The 23,224-nt window shown below is 35.2% G+C and overlaps 1 protein-coding gene across 1 annotated transcript in view; it reads right to left on the bottom strand.

Moving 5' to 3' along the window:
- Nucleotides 1-23,224, bottom strand: part of PRMT3 (protein arginine methyltransferase 3) — a 144,669-nt gene that overhangs the window by 81,078 nt on the left and 40,367 nt on the right. Inside the window, exon 10 of the mRNA XM_074230373.1 lies at nucleotides 17,366-17,465. Coding sequence (XP_074086474.1) covers nucleotides 17,366-17,465 — 100 coding nt within the window. The remainder of the gene's footprint in view (nucleotides 1-17,365; nucleotides 17,466-23,224) is intronic.

Here is a 23,224-nt window from a genome sequence, read left to right as displayed (position 1 = left end):
TTTGTAGGAACCTTTGGAAAAGAGTTCTTAAAAGTTATCACAGAGAAAATTTTCAATAACTTTCTGCTCATAGTCTTTTATGCTCTAGCTTAAACATTTTCAATTCATTCAACTGTTTCTCGGATAACAATAGCTTTTTAGTCCCCTCACCATCCTGTTTTCCTGAGACCCAATAAATAGTTAATTTTTGCATTTTATGCAACATATACTATAGTGTCCATAAAAATATACTGTCTTTGTCAAGTGCCTAGTTAATATCTTAACTGTCTACAACATTCCTCTAATCTATATATCCAATAAACACCTACAAAGACTTAATAAAATTTGCTATGACTTCTTGGTCTTAACAAATATGGGCCTTCCAAGTACCCACAAATATACACTTTGAAAATTCAATCTAAAATGTTGTCAAAGAGAGAGGGAGAGGGATCATTTTGTTCTTAGTTTACAAACACTACTTTTTTTTATAAAACTAGAATGGACATCTCCAGGGCTGTCATACATCTCCCATCCTGTCATTTCCAAATTATCACTAATAGCCATTAAGTAAGCCTATCTCTGTAGCTTATGATATAATACATCCAGGACGAGTGATTTGACTCTTCCAGGTAAGCAAAGAGTTCTTTTACTGCAATATATGTCTGCAATCTGCCAAAAACCTTTCCCTCTTAAACAAACATTTATGAAAAAATAGTGTAAATTTTAAAAATAATATATGGATGGGCTGCTAGGTGGCACAGTGGATAAAGCACTAGCCCTGGAGTCAGGAGTACCTGGGTTCAAATCCAGTCTCAGACACTTAATAATTACTTAGCTGTGTGACCTTGGGCAGGCCACTTAACCCCACTTGCTTTGCAAAAAAAAAAAAAATGGAATTTGCTTTAAGAAAAGCTGAGAATCAAAAATACTATTCATAAAAACACATATAAATTAGGAGCTCATTATTTGACAAGCAGGATGTTTTCAGAAAAACCCAAGAAGGCTTATTCAAACTGATACAAAGTGAAGTGAACAGAACCATGAGAATATTATACACAGTAACAGCAATATTGTATAGACAATCAACTTTGAAAGACTTATCTATTCTAATACAAAGATCCAAGATAATTCCAAAGGACTCATGGATGAAAAATGTTAACCACTTCCAGACAAGGAATTGATGGAATGTGAATGTGGATCAAGGCAATGCCCCCCAACATTTGCCATTTTCTTCTAGCATTTAAGTCAATCTGATCAGTTGTGAGATGAGATCTCAAAATCGTTTTAATTTGCTTGTTTTAATTTACATTTCTCTAATCAATAATGATTTAGAGCATTTTTTCATATGACTATATATATATTAAGAGTTATTTTTTTAAAAGTTCAACTGTAAATGAAGAAAAAATAAAAAGTATGGCAGGATTTTGTTTTAATGGGGGGGGGGGGGGGATTGGGAAAGTAATCTGGTTGACTCGAACCAGACTAGAAACTCAAATATCTAATCCATTACTAAATCCAGATACAGTATTCTTTCACATACCCTCCTATTTCTCACATACTTTCCTCCAGCACAGGGGTTCTAAACATTTTTCTGTGTCATAGATCTCTTTCTAAGTCTGATGAAACCCAAAGAGAAAAAAAGTTCACGGACCCCAGTTTATCTCTTCCATTCCATTTTGCAAAATGCCATTATATTAATCTAAAACTCTACTTTGTCACTTTTTGACTTAAAAATTACTATACTAGGAGCTTCACCCGATTAGGGGCTGTATCATAAACTCTTTTGTTGTTTGTTTCTCTCTCTCTCTCTCTCTCTCTCTCTCTCTCTCTCTCTCTCTTCCAGTGTCTAGCACAGTCTTCTGGATCTAAGAGAAATTTACTATTTTCTGAAAAAAAAAAGAGCTTCTTAACCTATTATTTAAACTCCCAACTAGTTAGTCTCAATTTACATTTTTTCAGACAAATGTTGTACTTTCTTGACTCTATAGCTTTATTCCTGTCATGTCCCTTTACTTGAAATATCTATTCTGATCCACATTAATTATTTACCTGATCAAAGCTCAGCTCAAAGTCTACCTCTTTGCTTTCTCTTCTACCCATTATTAGCTGTGTACTGGCTGACTCTACAGTTATATTTGTGCTTTTGTCTCAAAAGATTTAGAGCTTTTAGAAGTAAAGTACTATATCATATATTTAAAAAATCAAAGTTGGAAAAAAGGGAGAGAAAGGGTAAAGTATCAATAACTGGTTAAGGAACCAAGCCATATTTGTCCTTCAATGATGCCATAAGCACATGAAATGAATCACTTTCTCCTCCAGAGCCATCTGGGTCCAGTGGACAGTTATAAATCAGGACAATGGGAGATGGCCCTGGATTTGAAGCAATCAGGGTTAAATGACTTGCCCAAGGTCACGCAGTTAGTAGGTATCAAGTGTCTGAGGTGGAATTTAAACTCAGGTCTTCTTTCCATTGTACCTCCTAGCTGCCCTAAGGGACCAAGGGACTAAGTACTTTTTAGCTTTTTTTTTCCCTAGCTTTAGAATACAATAGAAAATTTAGAAAAAGGAAAGGTGAAGCAGAGTTATGGCATGTTCATGCTATGAAGAAAATTGTTTCAATTATGGAGTTAAGGAAACTTCCAATATAATCTGTCTTATCTCAATTTTGGAATGCATGACTAAACTGGATGTCAAGTTCCTGGATTCAAAAATTCTATTATGTTAGAATTGATTCAAAAACACATAAAGGAAATAATTTATTATATACATTTCAAGCTCAAATACCTTAAAAAAAAAAAAGAAACTGATTGTATTTGTATTCATAGCCTACTGTGAATTTGAGTAAATAGAAGGGGAGTAAAGTTAAAAGGAAGGTTAATAGCTGAAATGTGAGTTGAGCTATTAAAAACATAAATCAAATACATCTATCCAGACAAATTCATAGGCTTCTCAGTTTAGAGGATATTATATGATCACTTCAAAACATAACTAAAAGTTTTTACAGTACAAAACTTAGAACTTATCAAATATAAAATTTACTTTGAGAATCTTCCTACTTTCACATTCAATAACACTCAGCTCCTTTCCCCTCTGAGAATCTATATGCAAACACTAATCCTCCATAAACACTCAATTTATTCTTGGCAATGGGTAGAGAGACCTAAATTGCAGGTGATAGTAGGAAATTCCTCTGTAAGATACTTCTGCTCTCTCTACAAAGGAGAATGATCTCCAGATGGGCAAGAATGGAACAATAATTGCTCACAAGGGAGTAAAACTCAAAAAAGGAAATAGTAAAAAGTTGTCTTTCCTCCACAAATTCAAGATTCCATCACAAGCCACCAAAAGTTGTTTTTTTTTTTTTGATACAACTGCTGAACTGGTATTCTGGTTCTCTGAACAATTTAAAAACCAGAAAGAAGACACAGAATTGGAGATGAAGAACTAATGTTCAAATTTTCACAAAAGATACACTTATTAGATGGGTGATCTTGGACAACTCTGTCTCTGCCTGTCTCAATTTCCTTATCTGGAGCACTTATTAACATTCATAAAAATTCTAAAAGGTTAGAATGGTAGGACAAAGTTAACATGATATTCAAGATAGCCAATTACAATTATATTTGGGCTAAAAAATTAACTGAACAGCCAAGGAATGGGGGAGAAACAGTTGAACTGACTGCAAGGTCACTGAATCAATAAAATATTACGGCAACAAAAAAGGTAGACCTCTTACACAAAGAGTAGTGACAGTCCCCGATGTATTAGATCCAGAACAGATGTCATATTTTCTTCTAGTTTTATGTACCACACTTGCTCAAAAGAGAAGAATCACTAGAGATACAGTAATGTTTTAAATTTAAATAATTTAAATATTGTTTTTAGATAATCTTATTCAATTTGTTACCAGAGGGCAGAACTGATGTTAAGAGTTCCTAACCTTCCCAACAAAGGCATGGCCACAAGAACAGAAAGTGTTATCAGGAATGAATTTTTCATTTCTCCTTATTTTATTTAGCTCTTGGTTCCATCTGGGGTCAAGGTTTATGGTATGCCTCAGTACCCAAGATATTCCCCAGATAAGTGCACAACATAGAAAAACATGAACACATACACATAATGCCAGGGTTATAGGAAGCATGTTTGGAGTCAGAGATCCCTGGGTCCAGGAGGAATGGAATTGGTTTACAAAGGCTAGGAGGTTTCCTTTTAAGAAAGATAGGCAGACATCTGGGACATCTTTTTGAACCAGGATTGCAGTGCTGAAGATTGCATGGGCAGGAGGAACAATAACTATTTTAAACAACTGTGCCCTTCTAATTCTTTCTATTGCATTTTCTATTGATAACAAGCCCTCTCTTGAGGGTTTCAATATATTCAAATGCTAGATCTGAATCACTAGACTGACAGAACTAAGACAGATTGGTCTGGGATACTTGGCAAGTTTGGAACACAATGACATGTTCTCATGTTGAAATGGGGAGGGATATGTGAAAAAATTGGAGTTGGGGGGGCTAGAGAGCTGGATAGAGTGCAGAACTCTGTGGCTACAACAGTATTAGGTTCCTATGGAAAGCCCCACACAGACCTACAGAAGTCCAATGTCCTTCAGGAGTTTGATGGGGGAAGGAAAGGTACGGTCATTTTTGCTGGAAAACTTGTTTTGAAAACGTGAATTTTTTCCAACACAGTGACTATATTAGGGAACAATTTAAGCATATGTGAATTTTTTGTTTGCTTAAGCAACATTTCTCCCATGAGAAACAGACAGAATAGAGGGAACTGGCCTGCCTCACACTAATTCACAAGCTGCAATCCTTCTAATGCCTCTTTCAAGCAGTGTCTTTTCCAAGGTCAAGTTTCATATTTATCATCTCTTCTAATCCATTCAGAGCCATGAAGACCAGTTCACATCCTTTCTCTTCCTTCTTCTCCCAGGGCTAGAGCCCCTGAGTCTCCAAGCTACAGCTGCAAGCAGCTGAGGTTATCGTCTTGCCTTAACTGCCACCACTACTTATTAACCATTCTATATGAAAAAGAAGTAAATATTTTTATGAGGTTCCTGTCTTCTTTTTAAAATGTCACTAACCAAGTTTTTGACTGCTGCCTTCTCCAACACAATCGTTCCTATAAGATATGTAGTTTTTATTGAGATTTTGCAAAGAAACCCATATGTTATATTATAACCAAACAAGACTATTTCAGAAATCAGTATCCTCAGGCTCTTGCTAATGGTTTTAGAAAAGCTGGATCACCAGCATAAGAAAAATGAAAGCAAAATGTCTCTGTTGCACAAAGAAAGAGGACCAAAAAAGAAGTCCTACTGGAGAATGTGTGGACTGGAGAATATGTGGAGGATCCTGATGAGATTAGGGTTTTAAGGGATTAAAAAAAAACAGCGGAAGTGAGGAAAAGATTTGGGAAATGCTGCTGGGAGTTAAGAAAGCTTTGGCTTTACCCTAATACTGTTCCATAGAGAAGGGAAGGAAGTTTATAATGAGATATTACATTAGAGTCAATAGGACTCCATGGGGAGTCAGGATAAGTTTAAACAGTAATTCTATGACTTATTATATCTTCTTCTACATACTCTCTCCTCCCTAGCTTTTCATAACAGTGTTCTCTATGGGTTCTCCTATTTGTCTAAACACTATTTCTCTGTTTCCTTTGCTAACTCTTCATTCATATCACATTCTCTTAACATGGGTGTTCCTTTCTCTTCTCCCTCTATAATGCATCACTTGGTTATCTCATCCGCTTCCAAAGAATCCATCCTGAAAGCTTTTCTCTTGATGATACTAGTTACGTTTTTCTGTTCCCTCTTCTGGACTTTCCTATTATTGTCCATTGTACCCCCCCCATCCTTCCAGTCACCCAGACTTGCAAACTATGTGTCATACTTAAACCTATCTAATGAAATTAAGTCCTACTGACTCTAACATAATATCTCTTTATAAACCTCTTTCTCTCCTCTTCTGCCATCTTGATGTAGGTCCTCATTACCTTACAGCTGGACTATAGCAACAGCTGGCTGGTTGGTCTTCCAGACTCAACTCTCCTTAATTCAACCTATCAGGATGCCCAAGTAATTTTCCTTAAGTGTCTCTTACCTACTCTGTAAACTCTGATGGTTTCCTATTTTCTCCAGGATCCAATAAAAGGCCTCTGTTTGGCTTTTAAGGCCCTTTCAAGCCCAGCCCCTTCTGATTCTGTTGCTCCATCATCTTTCATATGCTCTACAATCCAGTGAGAAATAGTGAGTGAGTGTGTGTGTGTGTGCGCGCGTGCACACACACACACACACACACACACACACACACACACTCATATATATACTGCTTCTCCAAGTCTCGGCTCTTTATTGTCTTCAATGACTGAGATGTTTTTTTCTTCCCCTCCACCTGTAGCTCTGTTATCCACATCCTACCTTCTCCAGGAAGCTTTCCTTGATGTCCCTTAATGTCAGTGAATTCCTGCTATGGACTACATCATCTATCCCATTAGATAGTGAGCGTCTTGGGAGCAGGGACTATCTTTTGTCTTTCTTTGCATTTCTAGGGCTCAACAAAGTGTCTGGTTCATAAGTAGACACTTAATGAATGAATGGATGACCTAGTAATTTCTCCAATGCCTTAATTTCTGTGCTGAGATGCAACTGATATTTCTCCAGTAAACTGCAAATGTCGCCTAGGCAGCTCAAATACATTACGTTCAAAAGAAAACTCATTCCTTCTCCCCAGTTCTTCCCACTCCCAAACGTCCCTCACCATCTCTCATTCACAAGGACCCACAATCTCAGTGTCATTCTCATCTTCTCATTCTTCAGATCCTCCCATACGTAAAACACTGCCAAAATTTTCAGTTTCACAACATTTCTCATCTATGCCTCTTCCCTTCCCTCAAAGAGATATCATCCTAATTCAGACCCTCATCATTTCTTGCTTAGATTACTGCAATAGCCTTCTAAGTGCTGTTTCTGATGCCAGTGAGACTGGGTCAGTCCCTACTGAATGAGCTCCAATGACTTGAATGATTAGATTCAATTACCTCCAGAATAGAAGGTAAACTCTATTTAATATATAAAGCTATTAATCTTGGTCCCTTCCTACCTTTCCAATCTTCTTACTCCTTTTTTCCACACATCCTATGATCCAGAGATACTCCTTCAACATGAGAAGGCTTTCCATATCTCTTTACCTTTGTACTGGCTGTCCATGTATGGAATAAGCTGCCTCCTCATTTCTGCCTCAGTTTTGCTGATTTCCTTCAAGGTTCAGTTCAAATCCATTTCACTACAAGTTAGATGAGTATGTGAATATATATGTAGCCCCCTCCACACTCCACATTTCCCACAGCTAATGATGCTTTTTCCTTATAAATTAATTTAATCTACCTTTTGTGTATCTTGTAGGTACCGTGATATTTATGTATTTTCCCCTCAGAAGGAGAGCTTCTCATAGGCAGGAAATGTGTTGTGCCCTTCTATATAATACAGACAGTGGCTGTTACACAATAATCTCTTAATAAATGCTTACAGACTGTTCCACTGAAAATAGTAAGGGAATGTTTAAAATTGAAGAGTTCCATTAGTTTGATGGAATTCTTAAAAGATGAATTTATTGAGGGCTGCTAAGTGGAACAGTGAATAGAGCACTGGCCCTGAAGTCAGAAGGATCTGAGTTCAAATGTACCCTCAGCTACTTAATAACTGCCTAACTATGTGACCTTGGGCAAGTCACTTAACCCCATTGCCTTAAATTTAAAAAAAAACATCTTTAAAGATGAATTTATTTTGCAGTTGGTTTTCCAAAAGGAATCAGCAAGGGAGCGACATCCTTAAAAGACCTAGGTTTGGTAAATGGGATTTATGCCTTAACCTCACATCCATCACAAACTTTTCATCAAGAGCCAGCAAATCCTGCCTTCAGGATGAGAAATATTAAGTTGTAGCTATGGATGGACATTCCTCCACCACAAACAAGTATTGGCAGGTCAACTTGTAAAATCAAACTAGCTTCTTTTGCCACCACTAGAATATTAGCAATTAATGACCATGATCTCAGAGGACAATTTAAGAAGTATTTTGTCTAACTCATGATAGAAAGTTTCATGTAAAGGATTGTACCTGAATTAAATTTGGAAGGAAACTAGGGATTTTAAGAAGCAGAAGTGAGGAAGGAATACATTTCAAGTATGCAAGGCAGCAGTACAAGTGTACAATATGGGCAATGGGTAATGGAAATATTGTCCTGTTTCTCAAATGGTGAGACTATAATTTTGACTCAACTGTAGTCTACAGAAAGAGAAATAATGTATAATAAGTTTCAGAACATTTTGTTGGAAGGAATCGCTTTCCATTATGACTTGGACTAGATGGTCTCTGAGGCTCATTTTAATTCCAAAACTAGACTATATACATATAAATGACATGTACGTAGGCATATATAAAACACTTTTCGTCATCCACAAGTATCTATAAAATTCAAATGATGTTTTTCTAAAGTGTGAAAATCAATTACACTATAATGAGTTCCTATTTTCATTCCCAGAAATCAACATGGAAAGCATAAGGAAGGAGATATTCTCTATCTCTGCAACTATCAAAAAAAAATTGATTAACTGGTTTACAGTATCCCTTACAGCCACTAGATGGCAGTCACATATCAGCAGGATTCACTTGGAATAGAGAGTTGAAATTTCCTGAGACTGGTCATAAATTGATGGACCTGAAAGCTGCTGCAGCAAAAAAGCAAAATACAGCTCCATTTCTGCAGCATTGAATGAAGCAGACCAGAAAAGTGTGATTCATTCCTAAGTCTAATCTTATGATAAGTATATATTTATAAATATGCACACACATATATACACAAACACACCCTTTAGTCACCACATTTTTAATTTTTAATTTATTACAGAATTCCTGCTTATCAAAAAAAAGGAACAATATTAAAATTTGGTGTTGAGTAAAGTAAAAATCTAATTTTCCCTAATTTAGAAGTAAAAGGAGGAAATGGTGAATTTAAAGATACAGATAAAATTTTTTAATAATATTAAAATCTATTTTTATAGAAGGAAGAAACTAGAGTTAGCTACTTAACCTAAACCTCCCCTAAGGGCCTTATACAAATTATACAAATGCAAACTCTCACAGATTTCAATTTCTTCTACTATCCTTTTTTTCTTCCCTTTCATTATCAAACTTGCAGAAGGTATACCTAAATTAACCACCCCTGCCTCATTCCTCATTGACCACCAGGACCCTAGAATTCTGGTTTCCAACTTCCCATTCTACCAGAACTGTTTTCTCAAAAGATGCTAATTACCTACTAATCGAAAAATCTAGTGCCTCCTTCTCATTCTCAATCTTGATTTGATACTTTTGTTCACTACTTTGTTTTCAATAATTAAATTCAATTGAAAAATAAACTTTTAAGGGCTTGAGTTAAATGCACTGTGGTTATGTTCTATTTGGAGTAGTAGTTTTAGGCCTGAAGACTCCTCTCTCTGAGTTCAAGTGTGGCCTCAGTCACTTACTAGCTGTGTGACAGGGTCATTTAATCCTCTTTGTCTGAGTTTCCTCACCTGTAAAATGAACTGGAGAAGGAACAGTACCTTGGCCAAGACTCCAAAATGGAGTCACAAAGAGTTGACTAGATAGGATTTAGATTGAAATGACTTAACAACAACAAATGGGGGGGGGGGGGGGGGGGAGAAGAGATTGAGATTGTGAGCACTAACACAACAGATCTACTGCCTTGGTTTCCACAATTTGGCTTACACATATCCTTTTCCTCTTGGCCCTCTTTCAGATCAGACCTCCAATACCTCCTGCATTGGCTATTTAGTGGTCTTCTAACTTATCTTCATTATCGATCCTCTTTTTCAATCCATCTTTCAAATCCTTGAGAAAAACATTCCAATGGCAAAGATCTGACCACATTATTCTTTTGTTCAAAAAAGTTCAATGTCTCTCTTCTCTTCACCAGGTGACTCTACCTCTCTTTGCATCTTACTCCCTCTTACTTCCTTTTATAGGATCTCCATTCAAGTCAAACTCTCACTTGTTCTCAAGTCTGATATCCCATTGGCGCCTTTCAGAATCCTGACTTGGCTTCAAAGGTCTCTCAAGAGAGACCTCCTCAGACAAGGCTTGCCTTTTTCTCTCTACAGATAAATGATGCTCTCCCTTCTTATACATTCCTAGAGCAGTGCCAGGATTGCATCCCCTCTTTTCTCTACTGTGAATAGTCAGAATAACCTCTTTTGACATTTGAATTACTGAGATTTTTTTGATACTTTTCTTAGTGCTTAGTGCAAAATACGCAAATAGCAATTGAAAATTTAACCTCAATCTTCTCATTTATAGTCTAGAGACAACAGCCAATTCAACAACTACCTCAAAGGATTATTGTGAGGAAAAGACTTTGGCAATAAAATGCATATGAGAACTGGCATACTTTTTGTGCTGTCAAAGAACTGAAAACAAAGCAAATACCCATCAACTGGGTAAAGGCTTAAGAAACTGTGGCATATGAATGGAATGGAATATAACTGTACTGTAAGCAATGACAAATGTGAAGAAAACTGAGAAGCATGGAAATATTTACTTAAACTGATTTAGAATGAAGCAGAGACAAGAAAACTACAATATAAATGCGAAGAACCTCATCAAAAAAAAAAATCCAAAATGAATGATGCAAAACTATAAAGCACAAGTATAGTTTTGAAAAGAAGGGATAAAAGAAGACTCTTCCATTTACCCTTTGCAGAGGTGGGAAGGTCCACAAGTGTTGTACACTGCATATATTTTCAGACTTCTTTTTTAATGTATTCAATTATGTTGAGTTTTTTCCCTCTTTTCTTTTTCAGTTTTTATCTTTAAAAATACTATTTGTTATGCAGGTTAGTTCACAAGTAGAGGGAGGTATGGGGTGGCTAGGCAGAGTAGTGGATAAAACACTGGCCCTGGAGTCAGGAGTACCTGGGTTCAAATCTGATCTCAGACACTTAGTAATTACCTAGCTGTGTGGCCTTGGGCAAGCCACTTAACTCCATTTGCCTTGCAAAAACCTAAAAAAAAACCCAACCAAGTAGAGGGAGGTAGAAGGAATTAAGAGAAACTGCAATTTGGAAAATATACATCATTAAATAAAAACTTTTTTAAAATATGAGCTGCTGTTATAAAGAGAAAACCTAATATTAAAGGTTTTAATGAGGCAAGATATTCTTAAAAGACTGAAATCTAAATAATAAACTAAATGAGAAGCTAACACACATTATACTTTGCTTATAAAATCTAATTCTTATTGAAATAAAATATTCTCAAAAAACAATAAGCAAAGTTCATAAACAGCTGTAGACAAAGCATTTATCTGCAGCAAGCTATGCTATAATTAGTGGACCATAGCAGTATAAAATGGATGTGTATCATGGCAAGATTATTATGTCTATAACTGCTAAAATGAACTGCACATCCATTAAACATCTGTGTCCAATGCTAAAGTATGTTTTTTTCTAATTTAAAAAAACTATTTAATAAAACAAAGAATAAAAATCAGTGTCTAAGAATTGTGAATCCTAAATTATTCTATTTCACCTCAATTTTTATACTTTCAAAAAAAGATACATGTTTTTAAAGTGTTGGTCTGTAGAAAGTTTTGGACATGAAAAATGCATTCACTAATTGAAAACTATCCAATTATATCTAAAAGGGCAACTTAAAAACATTAGAAGCATTTTAGAAAGTACACCTGGATCCAGGTCTAAATAGATTTGTACCAGTTTGCACCATCTGCTGCTCAGAGAATCAGCTCCGCTAAAGTGTCCTAGTGGTGGTGCCAAAGCTTTATATACCACACTATGAATGATATCTCCCCATCTGCCTAAAAGACTCAATTTGGCACATGGCCAGGATAATTTTCAAATTAGTCTAGAAATACCCACAAATGTAATCTTAGTATCAATTTTATGTGAAGAGGACTGCAGAGTTGTACACCTTAGTGAGCAATGATGGTAGCCTACAATCCACTGGATATCTATTTCAGTTGCTGGATAAACCCCTGCCCACTCATATATCGGTGATACAGTGTCTTCCCTCAACTACGAATAGTAAGGATCTTCTTTTTCCACAATCCTTAGACAATTCTCTTCTCTTGGTTTTTCCTTTACTACAGCCCCTGATGAATACATAGTTCCTCTCATCAAGGTCAACCATTCCTGAGACATCCTGGAAGCCATCCTTTCTGTCTTTTCCAGCATAATGTCCCCATCACTATCTTCTGCACCCCTAATCTCTTGCAAACTATTAACTCCCTTTATTGCTGCCTACAAACTTGCCAAAGCCTTACCCAGTCTTTAAAAATTTTCAATAAACCCTAACATTCCCTTAAAATAATCATCTTCTATTTCTCCATTTTCCAACTAGAATTAAACAAAAACTGAGTATATGTTGTATCATTTCCTCTCCTCTGTCTTCTAAGCCCTTTGCAACTAAGCTTCTGACCTCACTCATCTAGAACTGTTTTATCCAAAGTTAACAAAAACTACTCAGTTGCAAAATTTAAGGTTTTCAATCCTCATCCTCTTTTCAAATTAAAAATTTTATTGATTTTTTTTATACCACCTACATTTCACAATATATTCTTTCCTGTTGCTCAAGGAAAGGCCTTCCTTATAACAAAGAATAACAAAACTAACCCATGTATCAAAAAAAAAATAACATATTCAATTTTCCACATTCATACCTCCCCAATTAATACCAGAGGTGGCTTTTCATTATCTATTGTTTGGGGCTAAGATTATTCACTCTTCCTTCTTGACCATGCTGCAGTATTTGATACTGTTCACCTCTTTCTCCTCCTGAATACTCCTCTCCCTAATGGGTTTTTTCATCATTTCTATATCTGGATCTCCTACTGACTGTCGGATTGCTCCTTTTCAGTCCCTCTGCAGGATCCTCATCCACACCACACATCTCAATTATTGGTGGACACCAAGGTTCTTTTCTGGGCCTTCTCTTTGTCCTTTCTATACTTCCTTGCTGGCCTACTCAGCTCCACACCTACAATGTGCCAGACACAGTTGAAGGCTAAAGATACAAGGACAAAAAGTTAACAGTCTCTGTTTTTTAAAAAGTTCACATTCTATCATGGAGACAGCACATTAAAATATAAAATATGTAAAAAAAATATGCTAATTTTAAGAGAGAGGACATTTGCAGACGGGGGCATCCAGACAAGCTGGAGACTCTTGAAGAAGTCTTAAAGGAGGGGGTTCATTCTAAGTCATGAGAGGCAATCAGTATAAAGGCTCAGAATAGGAGCTTCATATGAGGTCAGTGAAGCTGGATCAGAGACAGCCTGGTGAGCAGTTAACCCAGAGACAGAAGACCTGCATTCAAATTTGCCCTGGAACAGATTCTAATTGTGAGATCATGGACAAGGCCCTATGACTCGATTTCCTCAATGTTTTGTAAACCGAGGGTAATAGCAGCACTTTCTTCACAGGCTGGTGGGGAGGATCATAGGGGATCATGTTTGTAAACAATTAGCACAGCCTCTGGCACACAGCAGGTGCTTCATAAATGCTTTGCTCTGCATCAGTGTTAAGACTTAGAATATTATCTACATTCACTTGAATAACTTCTAGCTGACTGACTCAAGAGAGTGGAAAGGAAGCAATAAAATGTTCTGATTTTATAATAGCTGCACTTCCCCCCACATTCTCCAGTGTCCCACAAAACTTAGCAAGGGGCCAAAACACATAAGGGATACTAAATAAATTATTCTAAACAAGAAATACAAAGGAGTCAGAGAAAGCTGGTTTAGCATTAGTTACAGAGAGCTAACAAAGTTGAATATAATTACTAAATTAACATTATTTTGCATTTTATGGTAGCTGCTATTCTTTTCTTTCACAGCTATTTGCTTATTAGCTCAACCAAAACTGATCAGGAGGATTCATATCTTTTGACCCTCGAGTTTGGTAACAGAGCTGAAATATCTCTAAGGAAAGAAATGTGCTGCAAGTTAGATTTCATAAAGCCTAGTAAAGAAATGAAAATATCTTCTTAGAAACAAAAGAATAATTATTAGGATCACTGACTTGCTGATTCTTTAGTTTGGGGATTTACTTCTGTGTTAAAACTCAAATCTTTAGAAGCTCCTGCTAAATCTAGGAAATATTAATGCTTTTAATTAGGGAACATGCAAAATTGAAAAGAAGGGAAAAACCTCCAAATGTTAAAAACTGTGTTCAAAAATCCAAAACAGATGTAATGAACATAGCCATATGGAGCTCCTGCTTTCTACCTCATCTGATTCACTGCCAGATAAAACATTTATCTACTTAAATTCTATTTTCACCATTTCTAAGAGTAACACAAATATTTTCCTTTTACATCCCTATTATTTCAATATAAACTTTAAAATATGGACTGACATCATCATTATACTACTATATTTCATGCAGAACAAAGGTCAGGGGTGTAATGATCTATCAGGGTGGGCAAAGAGGTATAACCAATACAAAACAAATGAGTAATGACTATCAGCGGGATGGCAACATTGGTTGTCATATTGACTCTCATTAAGATCTGTGAGTCTGAAGGAATATCTTGTAAGATACATGCTACATATAACTGTAATATAATAATATGATGAGGAAGAGGATGAAGAAAATAAAATATGATATTCTAATTAGAAATATATTTTAAAACTCTCTTACTCAATTTTAAACATAATTATTTGAGTTTCATTATGAGCATGCAATTTCTGAGTACTGTATTATATAAAACCAAAGCCTATCATTCTGCAAGAAAAATAAATGAAATTTACTAAGAAATATCAGAAACTGAATTCAAATTCTCAATTTCCTAATGGTAAAAGAAGGGCTTGGATTCTACTATCATTAAAAAATTTACCTCTAAATCTATAATCCTACAATTCTAAAATTGAAAGAATGAATAATCAGGAAGAAACCTCAAGATACTGTCACCAAGGCATGTATTGGTTAAACTGCAGAAATTTCATATCAAATAACAAATGTTGAAAGTAGTCAAAAAAAGACCTTTAATTACCAATGAAAATCAATCTGAATAACCAAGGACTACTAATATCTATGAGAAATAAGGTAAATAACTGTAATGAAGCTCCTAAAAGGAATCCCCCTCTCCTCCCCACCCTGATTGATAATATATCTTCCAAATGCTGATCATTGAAATAACTGATTTTAAACAAAAGACATTTGAATTAATCCTTTAAAAGAAAGCAGACCTTAAGGAGTCTATTCAATATGCAAACATGTGCAATAGGAATAATACAAGTAATTAACAAAATAAAAAAGACTACTTAAATCAAGATTTAAATATCAAATCAAGATTGTAAATCTAGATAGGAGTTTTGTTTATAAACCAATCCTTATATCTTGGAAGATCAAAAAGAAAACAAAGTAGATAATTGAAGCAAACTGTTATAAATGAATGAATGAAAGAAAAACCTGCAAGAGTGAGAGAATATTGTAGATTTTATTCAGGAACCTTGCAAGTTACCAGTACCTCACCTAACATGAAGCACTAGGTAGCATTTGAACATCGGGAAATTTATGGTATTCAGAAACTCTTTCCCCTCCCTCTTGGATTTTCATAGGCTCTCAGAATTTGAGTTACAATCTAAGAGGTCTGCCCATCTCATGACATGTTCCTAATATGATTCCCCCCCATCATATGATGCAGGATATGCTGATGAACCGCAATTGTCACAGGTTAATATTCAATTACCTAACTGTGCAAACTCAGATGCATTAGGTCAAGATCTCTGAGATGAGAATGGGTCTTGGGTTTGGAATTAGGAAAACTCTTCCAGTTTTATGATTGACTGGACCATTCCCCCTTTGTAATGGATTCCCTATGGGCCCCATTACACACCCTGTGAAGTCCAACACCCTACGTACCTCACACAAACTGAACTAAGGAGCTAAAGACTAAAGAAGAACTTAAAGGAATGAAGACAAAGGAAAGAATTAATTTCACATATAGTAAAACCCACTTTTCCTCTTAAATGACTCTGGGTGGGGAAAGGGAACAAGGGGAATATCTAGATGTGTTTTAAAAGTGAGAGAAGGGGCAGAAGGAAGTATATAGGGGGAAGTCACAAGGCTAGGGAGAGGCGAAGCAAGAGATGGAGAAGCCTTTGGCAGACACACTCACAGCTAGGCTGGGTCAGAGGAGAGAATAAGAAACATCTCTTTATATTTGCTATTAGTCTGAGATTTGGGAAAGTAAGAATATGGTGGTAGAGGAATTGAAGAGACTAGTCTCATCCTATATGGTGAATGTTAAATCAGATAAGAAACAATAAAAAAGAAACAATAAAAAAAAATCCAGATTTTATTCATGGGGCTTGGGCAGTTTGGGAATGACTTTTCTCTTAGTAAGATAAACTCTCAGAACCACATCCTACCACAAATTAAAAGATGAGAAGAAATGAAGTCCAGCACAATATAATGAATTTAGAATGGGTAAATAATTGAATGCAAAGACACAGGGGAGGGTTGGGGTTGATTTGGAAAACAGAGGTAACTTCTACCACCCTGTTTTACTTCAAGCTAAGAGGAGACCTTAAAAAAAAAGAACAATCAAGAAAAGCAGAGGGAATAGTGGGCAAGATCTAGCACCAATATGATGAATGAGAGACTCTCTGTTGGAACTAACTAGCAAGGGAAAGAAATAAAAAGGGATAGAGAATAAATTAACATGTCTTATAAAAGAAAACTATAAATGAATGTGATTCAAGTGAGAGATACTGAGTAGGTTGAAGCACATGGGTAGGTTCTGGGCTGGGAGGAGGAGATAAAAAGAAAAAAAATGAATAAAAAGAAAGTAAGGGAAGCAGGAGAAGAAATGTAAGAAATTAAGAAATTAAGAAATTAAGGATTGAGTAAGGAAACAGGAACAGAGATTAGCCTGTAGGAAACAACTGGAATAAAATTAAGTCAAAGTAACTCATCTCTCAAAATAACTCATCCCAGAGCACAAGTGCTGACTTAAAAAGGGAGGCAGGGTGGGTAAGATTCAATACAAAGGAATTAAAAGGATGAAATACAAATCTAGCAATTATAATTATGAATGTGAATGGAGTAAACTTACCAACAAAATGGGGGGAGGGGAGGAAGGAAGCAGAAAAAGGATAAGAAAAAAAAAACCTTAACATTTTTGCATATGTGAAAACATTTTTAAAAAGACAATACACATGAAATTACCACAAAATTATACTGAACTAAATAAAAACAAAGACATTTTATTCTTTTATTTGTAAACTATTATCATTTTTAAAATTCAATCTTTTTAGGTCATAAATAAGAGAAATTTTTTTTAAAAAAGATAACTTACCATCCACTCTGATATGATAACATCTACTTTTTTAACAGGTAAATCAACTTCTTCAATTCTTCCTTTGACTAAAGTAATGGTATCTTCAAGTTTATTTAGCCTGTAAAGGGTAACTTATTATTAATAGTTGAAACAATATGTCAAACATTTTTGTGAAATTTTAAAAGGTATAATAACTTTATCTTTATTTACTAACAACTGACATGGTATGAGAGCAATATAAAAAAATTTCCCCTAATGAACAGAATAATATCTAGGACATATTGTGGTAGTGAAGCTGTGTTGACTTTTCTGAGCCTATATACAGATAGATAACATAACTGTAAAACAACTTTTTGAAAACCTAACATTTCTTTGAATGGATTAAGTTTATAACAGCTTGAATTTATATCACCCTGCAAGATATAGAGAGCACTTTTCATATGTACTATGACATTAGAGAATTAACCTGAACTCTGACTCATAAAACTTTTAAGTTCAAGTCCTGGCTCCAACATTTATTAACTTTATAATCATGGACAAATCATTGACTTCCCTGAACCCAGGCTGCATCTGCAAAATGGGAATAATAACAGGTATACAGATTTAAAACTCAAAGTTTTAAGGTTAAGAGGTTAGTGAAGTCAAATTCCTTTATTTTACAGATTAAAAAAAATTGAGGCTAAGAGATTACAGGAACTGCATAGGTTATATAAGTAGGAGAATAGGGAACTAAACTCAGGTTCTCTGACTCCCAAAGTTTTCCTTTCCTCCCCCCCAACCCAACAGCTATGACAAAATCAGTATGTAACACTTTAAAGTGCCTTGAAGAGATTAGGAGACTTAATCATTAAGTTAGATGACTAGTAAGGCAATGCTTAGATCTGAGAATCAGATTTTCAGAGATGGAAAGAGCCTCACAGCTTAGTTAAGTGGGATAAAGTCTGAGATTTCTTCAGTAGAATATTATAGATTGGAGAATAGTTAATTATGTGCCCCTCCTCCCTTGACAAAGCAACTTCTGGGCTATTGGTGAAGAGTCAACTGACCCCACCCTATCTGTAGAAGTCCGATGACCATTCAATCCTTGGGGCTGAAGAGATAATCTGGTTTTGATTTGAATTTTATGCTCTTTTCCTTATATTAGTTTACTCTAGATTGTAAAACCACAATCCTCATTAAGGAGAGTAGGCCAGTGGGGGGGAGGTCACTTTAGGATAAACATGGTCCTTGGGTCTTTTGCTTTGGCCTCCAATCTCTGTAATTGATTGGGGTACGTTCCTGGAGAAATGAATAAAGCTCTCTTCATACCTTGAGAGATCTCTGAAATTTATTTAAGTGGCTTTTGTCCCACACATAGTGAAACCTGCATCTCAAAAAAGGTTATACTCTTTAATATTCCTGCCTTAAAAGAAATTATGGGGTAGTTCAGAATAGGGTAGTGAAGAAAGAACTTAGTTTAGAGTTAGAAGGTTTGGATTCAAAGCTCAGTTCTGACATTTACACCTGTTAGACTCCAAACAAATCATTTAGCTTTCCTAGGCCCATTTCTTCTCTGAAAAATGAAAGAACAGGTTAAATGTCCACTGTGTTTTCCTTTGTGTTTCCTTTACTTTTTTTAAAGAAGTCATTTAATTCTTAACGCTTAGAAAATTTTTCATTACATTGTAGGTTGTTTTCTCTACAGTCTAAATCAATCCTTCTGTAAACTTCTATGTTTTGCTCCAAACTCTGCCTTTTTCAGGCTTGGTGTTTGGTTATGAAATCACATCTGACTCTGCAACAGCATTTTATGCTCCACTATCTCCAGAAGTCTGTCCAAGTTCATATTCACTTCTTCCATGATACTCTCCATCTCAAGCTCTGCTGTTTCATCCTCCTTTTGCCTTCAATACTTCCCAACATCTTTTCCAATGAGTCCTAGCTTCTCAATATATGGACAAAGTACTTAAGCTTCAAGTTTCAGTATCTGACCTACCAGTGAATAATCTGAATTATTTTTTAAAGTAGTGACTGGTTTAATTTCCTTGTTGTCCAAGGGACTCCCAAAAATCTTCTCCAGAAAGTATTGATTCTGCAGCATTCAGCTTTCCTTTCAATCCAACTCTCAGTAATATATTGCTACTAAAAAACTATAGCTTTGACAAGATGTTAATAAGGTAAAGTCTGTCTTTTTTGTATCCTGTGCAGACTTGCTATAGCTTTTCTTCCAAGAAGATGTCTTCTAATTTCATGGCTGAAGTTGCTATCTGCAGTGATCTTTAAGCCCAAGAATATATACTCTGACATTGGTTTCATTTCTTTTTGCTCTATTTGCCAGAAAGTAATGAGATTAGTTGCCAAGATCTTAAAGGTTTTTTTACTTATTTTATTTTATTCTTATACTTCTGAGATTAGAACAAATCTAAAACTTCTTTAACATGCTTTTCAACTTCCTTTTTTTCCCAAATCAATTTACTCAGGTAAATCTGTCTGGATGTACTTCAATGTATCAATGGTATTCCTAAAATGTAACCAAGAAAGGAACACAAGGCTCTAGATGTGTGAAGAATACTAGTACCACAGGATTCAACTTGCTGTAGCCTTGACCTCTTATTTGAGTTCCAGTACTCTTTCTAAAAGTTGTACATAAGTTGAGTTTGAGGTGATACCAAGCCAAGTAAGCAGAAATCTAAGTTGATGAAAAAATGAATTTATGAATCTCAGCATATGACAAGGGCTGAAGACAAAATATTATAAAAAAAAATACTGGCTTGGAAGACAAAAGACCTGGATCCTAGTTCTGGATATACAAATAACAAACCTATGGAAAATAAATTTTCTTTAGGTTGTTTTTTTTTTTTTTTTTTGCAAGGCAATGGGGTTAAGTGGCTTGCCCAAGGCCACACAGCTAGGTAATTATTAAGTGTCTGAGGCTGGATTTGAACTCAGGTACTTCTGACTCCAGGGCCAGTGCTCTATCCAATGCACCACCTAGCTGCCCTGGAAAATAAATTTTTGAGTCTCTATTTCCACATGTAAAATTTTAGGTTTATATGTATTGTAAATCCAAGTCCAAAGTTCTTTCTAAACAAGAGGCAAAATGGCAGGCACTGATAAGAATTTATAGACTTATAGTTAACAGGGACTTAATGTTTCCTTAAGTTGATTAATATATATAATGATAACTAGCATTTATATAATATTCAATCAGAAGTGAAAAGCATGAATTCAAAACCAACAAAGGAGGGGAAAAAAAGAAATTATTAGGAACCATTTCATCCAATTATATGCCAATTAAGAGTGACAAATGAAATGAATTACTATCTACAAAGCATAAAATGACCAGATTAAAAGAACAAGAAAAAAAGGACTCAATCCAATCTCAGAAAAAGAAATTGAAAAAAAAAACTATAAATACACTCCAAGGAGAGGGACCCATGAGATAAAATTTTAAGTAAATTCTATCAAATACTTAAAGAAAAAAAATTAATTATCAATACTACTTAAATTGCTTAAAAAATTTATCAAATTACTTTTGTAGCACAAATGTGGTCACAGAAAGAAAATTAAATCCACAATGAATAATGATGTAAACAAATTTAATAAAACATTAACAAGGAGATTACAGCAAAATGTGACAAAGATTATACACTATGATCAAGCTGAATTTGAAGGCTGATTCAGTATCAGGAAGGCTTAAAACACAATGGTATAATAAAAAACAATGGGGGAGCTAGTTGGCACAGCGCATAGAGCGCCAAACCTGGAGTCAGAGGGACCCGAGTTCAAATTCACCCTCAGACACTTAATATTGATTTAGCAATGTGACCTTAGGCAAGTCACATTATCCTATTGCCTTGCCAAAAAAAAAAACCCAGCAAAAATATTAGGATTATATGAATACAGAAAAAGTTTTTGACATGATATAACATCCATTGCTGCTAAATATGCTAGAAAGTGTAGGGATAGATATTTCCTTAACATGATAAGTAGCATATCTTTAATGAGGAGAAATTAAGATAAGGAATAAACCAAGGTCATTTACTACAACTATTATTACTCAATATAGTATTTCCAATGCTTGGTACAGCAATAAGAGAAGTTCATAGGGAATTGTAGAGTCTACTAAAAAACTAACTGAAATGATTAGCAACCTCAACAAAATTGTAGGATATAAAATAAAACACACAAACCATTAGAATTTTTGTATCTTTCTAATAAAGGAAGGGATAAGAAGAGAAATTTCATTTGAAATAACTAAAATTTGAAAAGAAGCATGTAAATGGGAAAATCTTAGCATTAGCTTTTCTGACAAAGGTCTTATTTCTAAAATTCATAGGGAGAATCAAATTTATAAAATTACGAGCCATTCTTCAAGCTGATAAATGGCCAAAAGATAAAACAGAAATTTTTCTAAGAAAGAAATCCAAAGTATTAATAGCTATATTTAAAAATTATCTAACTCACTAATAGTTAGTGAAAAGCAAATTAAAATAATGCTGAGGTTCCAGATCATATCCATTTGGTTGGCAAAGTGGATAAAAAAGAAAAGGAAGGGCTTGGGAAACAAGCACCACATGTGCTATTTACTGGTCTAATCATTGTGGAAAACAATTAAAGTTATTACATTATATATACATATATACATACATACATACATATATATATATATATATATATATGTGTATATATATATAAACAGGATGAAATGAATTCCAAAAGTACAATTGTTCCTTCTGGTTTAACACTAGAGATATTGTGCAATGATTCCCCTAAGGCAACTCAATAAAAATGTATCAATATATACACTGACCTAGCAATAGCATTTACAAGATATATACTCCATAGAGAAGGGTGTTGGTCAATTTTGGCTTAAGGGCTTGACAATTCATTTTTAAGGCTTTAGTGTCCACCTTCACCCACCTATCACCTATGACTCCAAGAAGCTATAACAGCATGTGGAGCAGTCACATTCTAGAAAACCATCTAGATAGAGGGGCTAAACCAGATGGAGAGCCAACAATGGAACACAACCCCATAGGTTATTAGGGAAGTGCCTACCACAAAGAAGTGAAGACATCCCCCAGGGAAAGTTCTATGGAACTCATCGAGTTTTGTAAGACATTAAAGATGCCACGGTCATTCACTGTATCCTGAGTCATCACCAGTCACTCTGAATTTTGTCTTGACATTAGACTTCAATGACTCTTGAAGACAAAGTTTTTTGCAATTATGCTTCCTTTAAATCCAATTCACCCAAGTCAAGACATCACTGTGATATCACTGGTCCTCTTTGAAAATAAAGAATAAACAACTACAAAAACACCAAAGAGATCAAAAAAGAGGGAAAAACCCATAGGTTAAAAAATACTTATAGCAGTTTTTTTCTATGATGACAAAAAAACTGGAAAATAAAGGGTATCCATCAATTAGACAATGACCAAACAAATATGTGAATTTCATAGAACCCCACTATGTTGTAAGAAATGATGAAGGGAATAGTTTTGAGAGAAACCTGTGGAAAAAAAAAAACAATCCTAAGAGATCTAGTGAAAATACATATAATAGGACTTGACAACTGATTGGATATGGTAGTGGTCTAGAAATAATGAAGGAAGAGTCAAGGATGATTTCAAGAATGTAAAACTAGGCTCTCAGGTATATAGCAATAGCTTCAAAAGAAATTTTAAAAAGTATATAGAGATATATGTCATGGAGCACTATTGTTCTATTAGAAACTAGGAGGGACAGGATTTCAGGGAAGCCTGGAGGGATTTGCATGAACTGATGCTGAGTGAGATGAGCAGAACCAGAAAAACACTGTATACCCTAACAGCAACATGGGGGTGATGATCAACCTTGAAGGATTTGCTCATTCCATCAGTACAACAATCAGGA

Source organism: Macrotis lagotis, chromosome 3 (assembly GCF_037893015.1).
Source record: "Macrotis lagotis isolate mMagLag1 chromosome 3, bilby.v1.9.chrom.fasta, whole genome shotgun sequence".
Taxonomy (NCBI): Eukaryota; Metazoa; Chordata; class Mammalia; order Peramelemorphia; family Peramelidae; genus Macrotis; species Macrotis lagotis.
This window is presented reverse-complemented; position numbering and strand designations above follow the sequence as displayed.